We start from the raw sequence: 12084 nt of genomic DNA on the forward strand, positions 1-12084 counted from the left end.
CAAATTTTGGCTGTGGTTTTCTTTTATCAGACTAGCAGATTAGAGCAGTTGTATTTCCACTGCTTTCAGTGTGCTATGTCACTCAGTTCTTTTCACTGAATTGTTTTGTGTTAAACAGATAGCCCCCCCCCTTTCTTTAATGTAGTCAATTCTAGTAGAAAGCTCAGCAAAACTGAAAGTAAAATAATGAAATTGTGTAAGGGAGAAAAACTAAATAACGTTCTTTTATGCTAATCTTCACCCAGCTAAGTTGGTGGTAAAACAGATTTTTTTAATTAACCATTTTTTAGGAACTGATTTCCTGTTTTATAATGGGAAATAACCTTATCCAGAACTACTAGTCATTCTCAACATAATACATTTCATCTCTTAAAACTTAATTTAAAGGAAATGGTAAAGGTTCCAACTTTCTTGGTTTATTATGCCCTTGTGTTCGGTGATTTTTATGTGGTATCCCTAGGCCAAAAGAAATACCTAACGGTTCTGTTTATTAAGTAGTGAAGTTCAAATGGCTGAAGTATTTAATTTCTAACAACATAGTAACTATTTGAAAATTGAAATAAAACAAAAAACACTTATTCTTAAATAACCACAACTATTTACTAATGGGATATATGTAACACTTGGTCATTGTACAACTTTTCAACCTTAGAATCAGATTGGACACCACTTTTCCTGTGCTACAGTGATTTTCATCCAGTACTTTAGTTTTATCCCGGCGACTGTTGAAAATCCACCTTAAAGATGTCATTGAAAGGAATAGGGCATTCAGTGTGTTGAAACTGAACTGCCTTAAAAAAAAAAAAAAGCCTAAAGCTAGTAACAAATGCAATGTCCCATAAATGTCAAATATCACTGTGTTCACCTCAAAATTTTCAAATATCCCACCAGCTGTGCCCTTGTGAGTTCTCTGTGGTCCCTCAGAGCACCTTGGCACACAATTTGGAAATTAGTACATGTAGTTTTCTTTGCAATAATCACAATTCTTATGTTTAATTGACTTTTTTTTTTTTTTTTAGGAGAGTTTTGTAGCTTTCTTTTAAATTTAAATTCAGATTCATAGCCCGAAAGGAACCATAGCGGCTCAAAGAATCATCTATGCCATATTTTAAAAGTGTAGTTTGCCAGAGTCTTGGGTATGAATGAGGATCACTGCCATGTGCAGTCTAAGGATGGGCTTTGTGGAAGTTAGGGGAATATATGCAGAATTTAGTGTGTATGTGTACCTGACTGTTGGAGAAGCTACAGTTTTTATCAGGCTCCCAGAGAGGATCATAACATAAAAAATCTTGGTCTCCAAGAGAATGATGTTCTGTTACCTCAATATTTTAGTCTAGTATGTTGAAACACTGCTGCATCTCTTTACTATTTACATAAAATAGGAATGAGTTTAGTCTTTTTTTCTTAAAGTTAATGAATAGCAGTAAATGCCTGTATCAAATCAATAACCTAACTTTACAGTTTGAGGAACCTGAGAAAGCAAATGAAGCCCAAAGCTACCAGAAGGAAAGAAAGGATCAGAGTAGGGAAAATGAAATAGAGAATAGAAAATACAATCAGCAAAACCAGAAGGTAGTTTTTGAAAAGATCAATGAAATCAAACCTTTAGCTAGACTGACAAAAACAGAAGATGCCAATATTTAAAATCAAATGAAAGTAGGGACTTCACAACCACTCCTACAGAAATACAAAAGGTTATAAGAGAATACTATGTACAATTCTATGCCAACAAGTTAATTTAGATGAAATGGACAAAATCCTGGAAACACAAACTTAAGTTTACTCAAAATAGAAAATCTAAACAAATCCGTAAACAAGTGAAGAGATTGATTTTCAACAAAGGAGCCAAGAACATTACATGGGGGAAAGAACAAATGGTGTTGGGACAACTGGATATCCACACAGAGAAGAATGAAGTTGAGCCCTTACACCATACTAAAAGAATTAAAATGGATCAAAGACTTAAATTTAAGTGCTAGAATTAACAAAACTCTTAGAAGAAAACCAGGGAAATTTTTTATGACCTTGGATTTGGCAAAGGATTCTTGGCTATGACACCAGGAACATGAGCGATGAAATTTGGTATATCAGGCTTCATCAAAATTGAAAATATTTGTGTATCAAATGGCAATACTAAGTGAAAAGACAACCCATGGAATGGGAGAAAATATCTGCAAACTACAGTGAAAACAGCCAGAAATCAACGGGACTGCCTTGTTTTTTCAGGTCTCACAATTTTTCCACCTTTGACAGGGTGCAGTCTTACCACTTCCTATCACTCGTTTTAGTGGAAAATATTCACATTTTCCTTCTCTGACAGGTTTCTGCCTTACACAGATTCCAGCTTTTGCAGGTTTTACTGCATATGTATTTACATATATATGTACGGTAAGAGTTTAGTATCCAGAAAATATAAAGAAATCTTAGAACTCACAACAAAAACAACCTGATTTTAAAATGGGCATAAGACTTGAATAGACATTTCTCTCCAAAGAAGATATACATATGGGTCAATAGGCACAAGACGTTAGCATAACTCACCAGGGAAATGCAAATCAAAACCACAATAATGTACCACTTCCCACCCAAAAGGATAGCCATAAAAAGAAAAGAAAGTGTTAGCAGCAGGTCCAGATATTTTGAAACCTTCATACATTGCTGGTGGGAATATAAAATGGTTCAGCCACTGTGGAAAACAGTTTGGTGGTTTCTCAGAAAGGTAAACAGCATATGACTCAGCAATTCCACTCCTTAAATATATACCCAAAACTGAAAACATGTTCAAAAAAAATTTGTACAAAAATGTTCATAGCAGCTCATTCACAACAGCCAAAATGTGGAAACAACCCAAATGTCCATCAACAGATGACTGGACAAGCAAAACGTGGCTTATCCATACAAGGAAATATGCAGCCACAAAAAAGAATGAAGTGCTAATACAGGTTACAACATACATGAGCCTTGAAAACATGCTATGTGAAAGAAGCCAGAAATATGCCACATATTGTATGATTTCATTTACATGAAATATCCAAAATGGGAAAATTCATAGAGACCAAAAGATTGGGGTTCCCAGAGGCTGAGGACAGAGGGAATAGGGAGTGACATCTCAATGGGTATGAAGTTTCCTTTTGAGATGAAAAATTCCTGGAACTAGATAATGGTGATCATTGCACAATATTATGGATAATGCACTGAACTATACATATTTAAATAGTTAAAATGGTAATTTTTATGTGCATTTTATCACAAAAAATAATCTGAGTCAATTAGGGGTTTTATCTATCTAGTGGAAATACTGTGAAGAATGAATTAAATTAGACAATTGTACTTAGATGAAAAGCAGCTTTATTAACAAATTATAGGTATATAATTCATCTACCTTTGTAGCTCATATAATTCCCTACAACTTAGTCTTCTCAATCTTAAAAATAAAATTTTCTACCATGTAAAACCTAGCCTCTGCTTAGACCTTTGGAAATTATATTTTGATCCATGAGAGTTATAAAAAGGGAGCTGGACTCCAGTGACATCATTTGTCTGATAGCTGGGTCTTAATCCACCTCTGTCCACAAACACTGGTCCATGGCCACCTCCAGGTCCTTCCTGTACAGCTTTTACAAGAGGATAAATATATTTATTTGTTGATTGGGACTCCGATTCAATTACTTCTCTTGCGTAATTCTGGAATTCTTTCTCCTTTTCAACCGCAATAGCTTCAGTAAGTCTGCAATAATCTATTTCTGCTTCTTTTGATAGTTTTGCATTAAACTTATTTTTGGCCTATTTGGGAAAGAAAGGAAATACAATTTTTCATATTGGTTTACAAGATAACTTTCTGAATAGATGTAGCATTTAAAGTTGTAGGCATAATTTTCTAAACTCATTGATACTTCACAAATTCTGGTTTCACAATTATAATTGTTTAGAAACTTATGCATCTCAGAATGTTACCATGCTCAAAGGAAAATAATAGCCTTAAGTGATGCCTCTTCAAACAAATACACCAAAATACTTAAAACCATTTTAACTGTTTCTTTTAACTAGTTAAAGGAAATTGAGATAAAATCAGATCAGGTCTGAATCCTGTTTCTACCATTTTTAAGATGGGAACCAAAATTTTGTAGGTGTAGAAGGCATATCACTCATTGCCCCCAACCCATCTACCATTCTAAAGGAAATTACTCAATTCCACAGTCACTGGGTCAGCCCAATATACCGTGTGACCCAGCCACATAAGATTAAATCAGCCGTGCATGTCCGAACTAAATTACCATACATTCTCTTTCTCCCAAGATTTTAGAGTTAGAACACTGATATTTCCCAATGAAGGTTCACTAGAAACTGGGTAGAATAAGTACTCTAAGCAATCTATCAAATGCTAGTTTACCAAAATTTTACAAAAATGTGTTTAGCTGTTTATATTTACCTCAAAACAATTTTTAACTTTCATATCAATTTATATTGGATGAGGTGATTTTAATAGCTTTGGAAGATTTCTATAAAGTTCTGGTTGACAACTTTTGTGTTTATACAGGCATTTGAAGATATGCTAAGTTTGTTAAAAAAAAACTGGGGGAGGGGAGCCTTAGAGTGACTCTGTCTACTTATGAATATATTTAATATTCATGAAAGCATTTTTTGATATAATAACCAAAACTTCAGCATAAAACAGAACCCCAAACCTGATATCCATCTACCATAAACTGACGAACTATATCAATATGAAATAACAAAACTTGTATTACCGAGTGCTACAATACAAAATAGTTAAAAACATGAAAGGCTCATGTGCTATTTGTTGAATTGGTGATAAAATACTAGGAGTCTGAATAAGTAGAAAATGACATTCAATAATACTAAAGAAAAAAGTTAGAAAAGGCTAAAAATATAATATCAAAGGCAAAATGCTATAACTTGGGATCAAAGTTAGAAAAGGCTAAAAATATAATATCAAAGGCAAAATGCTATAACTTGGGATCCTAACAAGGAGCATTGGGATATGTCAATTTGATAAGAGTTTCCAGAAGGATATTGCAGGAACAGAAAGGACCATTTGAAGCAGCAGAAAGGACGTGACAATGAAAGGAACAGAGTACCATAGTGGGCCATATGATTAGTGTCCCAAATATGATATGCATTAAACAAATACAAATTTGTAAACTAAGTTAAAAAATGTGGTTTAAAATCCTAAAAAATGCTAATAGATGGATAAAGTAACACTAACAAGCACCTTTGGAGGATCCTATAGAGCTAATTATTTTGAAAACTGGAAAATAAAAGGAAAAGTATTTACCCTGTCTTTTCTGTACAAATTATACATCAAAAAAAAAAAAAGCAAACCAAATATTTGATCATGAAAATTTTTTGAAGAAGCCTTTGGCAAACAAATGTGAAGTAATGAGGAAATAACATTTTGGTACCTGATGAATTAATAGATCTAGGCAATGATCAGCAAAGACAGCTAACATCACAGAAATTGAGGCCAGTCATATACTTCCTAGCTGAAGTATAAAAAACCTGTGTGGAATTCTCCAAAAAAATAACCTGAATCTGACATAAACTGTAGATTTTACAGGACATACAGGGAACATATTAAACTCATGACAGAGATCCAATCAGCAAAATCAGGCTGTAATAATTCCAAAAGACAAGAAACTCAGTTTCTTCAACAAATAAATTATAAACACAATAAAAACAAGGAAAGGAAACCTAAGACAAAAAGGTGGGGCGGGGGTAGGAAGTTATATCAAAGTAGACTTAAAAGACATGTCAACCAAATGGAATATATGGACCTCACTTGATCCTTATTCAAACAACAAAATTTTAAAATATGAGAAAATTGGGGAGAAATTTAAACACTTAACGATTTAGATGTGACAACAGAATTGTGGTTATGTTACTTTCCCTGTCTTTTAGAGATATATACTGAAATATATACAAGGAGATAGATAAAATGATATAATATCTGGGATTTGTTATATACTTATGTATATTTTCACCACAATTAAGAAAATATTTTTAAAAAGATGTTTTAAAAAGTATATAGACTGAGGGTGGGGCCAAGATGGCTGACTAGGTAGAAGCTACCTCGGATCCCTCTTGCAACAAAGACTCAGAAAAACAAGTGAATCAATAACATACATGACAATCTACGAACCCTGACCAACAAACACAGATCTAAAGAGTTGACCTGAGTGACAGAGACTGAGAACGAACAACCACGGGGGAAGCAACAACTGTTTTCGGAGCCTGGAGCCAGCATCCCAGTCAGGAAACCTTGGCGCTGGGCTTTGGACTGGGCACAGGGAAGCTGAGCAGGGCATCCTGAAACGGCGCAAACACGGGGCGCAGCCCTAGAGCCCAGAATTGACCTCGGGGGAAGCCCAGCCAGTGCACACAGGCAGCGCAGCGATGCGGCTGACAGGAGAAGTCACTGGGAGGCAGCGACTGGTTTTGGAGCCAGGAGTGCGGCGTCCCAGCCGGGGAACCTTGGCACTGGGCTTTGGACTGGGAGCGGAGGAACTAACCGCAGTTTCTGACACAGCGCAAGCAGGGGACGTGGGCCTGACCCTCGGGGGCAATCTCTACCCAGCCAGCGCATACAGTCCACGCACCCCTTGGGAATCTCAGATAAAACAGTCATCCCAAGCAAGATAAGTAACTTTGTCTATATTCTGGGGTGCTACTCTCTCCTATTTATCTGAACCCTCCCCTCCCCTTCCCAGGAGGCTTCATTAACACTGGAATTTCCTGAGCCAGAGAATGAGCTGCGCTGCGATTTTTCTTTCTTTCTTTTTTTTTTTTTTTGGTCTTTTCCTAACCCATTCTCCTGGCCTGAGAGAAGCAACCACAAAAAACCCAGGGACCAAAAATCCTTCCCTAATTGGACTAAAAACACAGAACCAGCTCCAGCCAAGCATATGTGATCCACAGTTTGGGCTTTCATCCCTACAGGGAACAAGGTGGCTATTATAATGCAAAGGCATTTCTGATAGGGATCTGACTGTAATTGTTTTAGCAGATTACTGGAAAGACAAGTTTCCCAGGTCTGATATCTCTGCCTATTCAACAGAGCCCTCACTGACCCACAACAGGGAACTGAGGGCTGAAGCTCCCCCAAGACCACATAGCCTCCTGCCTTAGCAGTCTAAGGAGGGTGACCTACCCATCTGTAGAGGTTCTTGCATTGGGGGCCTAAGGTACAGCTGCAGAGCCCACCCACCAAAGTGCTTTAGGAATAGAGATACACCTACCTCACTGAAACTTGGGGAAAGCCTGTCAGCATCCTGCCCCCCTGCCCAGAGTGTGAACCCCTGCTGCTACTAGAATCTGGTGCACACAACTATCACCACTACTTCTCTAGGTGGATAGGTGACAGTCTGCACCACACACTTGATAATCGAAAATCAGATTCTACTCAAGAATAGTGAATGGACTCTTAGGCTTATATATCTGGTAACAGCCCAAACCAGCTGGTAATAGGACATAAGTGACTCAAAGACTACAACAATCCAGAGAGCGCAATCTAGTAGCCCATCCACGTATATTTAAAGAAAACAAAACAAGATAAGACTCAGTGAGCAAATATAGAATAAATCACTACAATATCTTAGTGATGGCTCGAAGACAGCAGTTGATATCAAGCCACATAAAGAAGCAGACCATGATTGCTTCTACAACTCCCCAAACTAAAGAATCAAAATCATTCCCAAATGAAGATACAATCCTGGAATTGCCAGATGCAGAATATAAAAAACTAATTTACCGAATGCTTCAAGACAGCAGGGATGACCTCAGAAATGAATCCACAGAAAAAGCCAAGGAACACACTGATAAAGCAGTTGAAGAACTCAAAAAGATTACTCAAGAACATAGTGGAAAAATTAATAAGTTGCAAGAATCCATAGAGAGACAGCATTCAGAAATCCAAAAGATTAACAATAAAATTACAGAATTAGACAACGCAATAGGAAGTCAGAGGAGCAGACACGAGCAATTGGAATGCAGAGTGGGAGATCTGGAGGACCAGGGAATTGACACCAATATAGCTGAAAAAAATCAGATAAAAGAATTAAAAAAAATGAAGAAACCCTAAGAATCATGTGGGACTCTATCAAGAAGAGTAACTTGCATGTGATTGGAGTCCCAGAACAGGGAGGGATAACAGAAAACACAGAGAGAATACTTGAAGATCTGTTGGCAAAAAACTTCCCTGACATCATGAAAGACGAAAGGATATCTATCCAAGATGCTCATCGAACGCCATTTAAGATTGATCCAAAAAGAAAATCACCAAGACATATTATCATCAAACTTGCCAAAACCAAAGATAAAGAGAAAATTTTAAAAGCACCCAGGGATGAAAGAAAGGTCTCCTACAAAGAAGAATCAATAAGTTCAGACAACTCAGCAGAAACCATGCAGTCAAGAAGGCAATGGGATGACATATATAGAGCACTGAAGGAGAAAAACTGCCAGCCAAGGATCATATATCCAGCAAAACTCTCTCTAAGATATGAAGGTGAAATTAAAACATTTACAGATAAACACAAGCTTAGAGAATTTGCAAAAACCAAACCAAAAAAAAAAAAAAAAAAAGCTACAAGAAATACTAAAGGAAATTGGTCAGAAAACCAATAATATCAGATACTAGCACAACACAAGGTCACAAAACAGAACATCCTGATATCAACTCAAATAGGGAAATCAAAAAAACAAATTAAGATTAATTTTAAAAAGAAAAAAACGCTTGAAACGGAATTATTGAAGTCAATATGTGAAAGATCACAATAATCAAAAAGAGGGACTATATACAGGTGGCATAGAACTGCCATATGGAGAGGGATACAAGGCGATACAGGACAATACAAGTTAGGTTTTTACTTAGAAAAATAGGGGTAAATATTAAGGTAACCACAAAGAGGTCTAACAATTCTATAACTCAAAATAAAAGCCAAGAAAAACATAACGACTCAGCAAACATAAAGTCAAATACTATGAAAATGAGGAACACACAACTTACAAAGAAAAACGCCTCAGCACAAAAAAGTAAGTGGAAAAATGAAATTGTCAACAACACACATAAAAAGGCATCAAAATGACAGCACTAAACACATACTTATCTATAATTATGCTGAATGTAAATGGACTAAATGCACCAATAAAGAGACAGAGAGTCTCAGACTGGATAAAGAAACACGATCCGTCTATATGCTGCCTACAAGAGACACACCTTAGACTTAGAGACACAAACAAACTAAAACTCAAAGGATGGAAAAAAATATATCAAGCAAACAATAAGCAAAAAAGAGCAGGATTAGCAATATTAATTTCTGACAAAATAGACTTTAAAGTTAAATCCACCACAAAGGATAAAGAAGGACACTACATAATGATTAAAGGGACAATTGACCAGGAAGATATAACCATATTAAATATTTATGCACCCAATGACAGGGCTGCAAGATACATAAAACAATCTTTAACAGAACTGAAAAGTGAGATAGACACCTCCACAATTATAGTAGGAGACTTCAACACACCACTTTCGGAGAAGGACAGGACATCCAGTAAGAAGCTCAACAGAGACACGGAAGACCTAATTGCTACACTCAAACAACTTGACCTCATTGACTTATACAGAACTTATACACCCAACTGCTGCAAAGTATACTTTTTTTCCTAGCGCACATGGAACATTCTCCAGAATAGACCACATATTAGGTCATAAAACAAACCTTTGCAGAATCCAAAACATCAAAATATTACAAAGCATCTTCTCAGACCACAAGGCCATAAAAGTGGAAATCAATAACAGAAAAATCAGGGAAAAGAAATCAAATACTTGGAAACTGAACAATACCCTGCTGAAAAAAGACTGGGTTATAGAAGACGTTAAGGAGGGAATAAAGAAATTCATAGAATGCAACAAGAATGAAAACACTTCCTATCAAAACCTCTAGGACACAGCAAAATCAGTGCTCAGAGGTCAATTTATATCGATAAATGCACACATACAAAAAAAAGAAAGAGCCAAAATCAGAGAACTGTCCCTACAACTTGAACAAATAGAAAGTGAGCAACAAAAGAATCTATCAGGCACCAGAAGAAAACAAATAATAAAAATTAGAGCTGAACTAATTAAAAAAAATTTTTTTTTTTTTTGAGAACAGAAAAACAATTGAAAGAATTAACAAAGCCAAAAGCTGGTTCTTTGAAAAAATTAACAAAATTGATAAACCATTGGCCAGACTGACGAAAGAAATACAGGAAAGGAAACAAATAACCCGAATAAGAAACGAGATGGGCCACATCACAACAGACTCAACTGAAATTAAAAGAATCATATCAGATTATTACGAAAAATTGTATTCTAACAAATTTGCAAACCTTGAAGAAATGGATGAATTCCTGGAAAAACACTACCTACTTAAACTAACACATTCAGAAGTAGAACAACTAAATAGAGCTATAACAAAAAAAGAGATTGAAACGGTAATCAAAAAACTCCCAACAACAAAAAGCCCTGGCCCGGATGGCTTTACTGCAGAGTTCTACCAAACATTCAGAGAAGAGTTAACACCACTACTACTAAAGGTATTTCAAAGCATAGAAAATGAAGGAATACTACCTAACTCATTCTAGGAAGCCACCATATCCCTGATACCAAAACCAGGTAAAGACATTACAAAAAAAGAAAATTACAGACCTATATCCCTCATGAACATAGATGCAAAAATCCTCAACAAAAATCTAGCCATTAGAATTCAACAACATATCAAAAAAATAATCCACCATGACCAAGTGGGATTTATACCAGGTATGCAAGGCTGGTTTAGTATCAGAAAAACCATTAATGTAACCCACCATATAAATAAAACAAAAGACAAAAACCACATGATCTTATCAATTGATGCAGAAAAGGCATTTGACAAAGTCCAACACCCATTTATGATAAAAACTCTCACCAAAATAGGAATTGAAGGAAAATTCCTCAACATAATAAAGGGCATCTATGCAAAGCCAACAGCCAGTATCACTCTAAATGGAGAGAGCCTGAAAGCATTTCCCTTGAGAACGGGAACCAGACAAGGATGCCCTTTATCACCGCTCTTATTCAACATTGTGCTAGAGGTCCTAGCCAGGGCAATTAGGCTAGACAAAGAAATAAAGGGCATCCGGATTGGTAAGGAAGAAGTAAAATTATCTCTATTTGCAGATGACATGATCTTATACACAGAAAACCCTAAGGAATCCTCAAGAAAACTACTGAAACTAATAGAAGAGTTTGGCACAGTCTCAAGAGTCTCAGTCTCAAGGAGAGACTGGAAGGGCTGACTCATTGGGGGAGAGTAAGTGGGAGTATGGAGTAAGGTGTATATAAGCTTATATGTGACAGACTGACTTGATTTGTGAATATTCACCTAAAGCCCAATAAAAATTATTTTAAAAAAAAGGGGGGGGGACTAAAAATCCATACCCCTTGATTCAGCCATCCTGCTACTAAATATTTAAGTAACTCATAAATATGCCAATATGTATGCAGAAAAAGCTACTTCATGAGGAAATTGAAAGATGAATAAAAAATGTTTGAGGTAGAGGAGAGGATATGAGAATTACAGATGGACAGTGCAGTATGAGGGAAGCAGCAAAGCACAAATCAGCAAGTGAATATCCATAAACTGGACAAAGGTGGTGCTGCTAGAGCTCAAAGTGTGAGGCAAAGAATGCAAGATTTCAAGGTTGGGCATTTAAACTGGGGCTTTGCAGTGAAGAGTTTTGGTAAATGGTTCAGAGGAATTAAAGCATGTGGGACATGGGGAAATGGGGCCAAAAATTCCTATAGAATAACAGTATCCATCAATATAGGAATCCTTCTACAACTCTCCAAAATTATAGTATCAATAAGGACAACAAGCAAAATTACTCACAAAACAAACCATATTTAGACTATAACTAAGAGACAGAACACTAAAAAAAAAAAAAAAAGACAAAAACTTTCAATTTTCTAGTAAGCAGGAGAAAAACATCCCATAACAGCAGAGTCCTCTCTGAACCCACTTATGGTGTGCAGGGTCAGGC

General features: G+C 36.2%; 1 protein-coding gene across 1 annotated transcript in view; it reads right to left on the bottom strand.

The window, feature by feature from the left end:
• Positions 1 to 3441: 3441 nt before the first annotated feature.
• The window catches only part of CFAP210 (cilia and flagella associated protein 210), a 59891-nt gene continuing 51248 nt past the window's right edge, over positions 3442 to 12084 (bottom strand). The window contains exon 9 of the mRNA XM_049887389.1: positions 3442 to 3783. Coding sequence (XP_049743346.1) covers positions 3442 to 3783 — 342 coding nt within the window. The remainder of the gene's footprint in view (positions 3784 to 12084) is intronic.

The sequence above is a fragment of the Elephas maximus genome, chromosome 6, assembly GCF_024166365.1.
Source record: "Elephas maximus indicus isolate mEleMax1 chromosome 6, mEleMax1 primary haplotype, whole genome shotgun sequence".
In the NCBI taxonomy this organism is placed as follows: Eukaryota; Metazoa; Chordata; class Mammalia; order Proboscidea; family Elephantidae; genus Elephas; species Elephas maximus.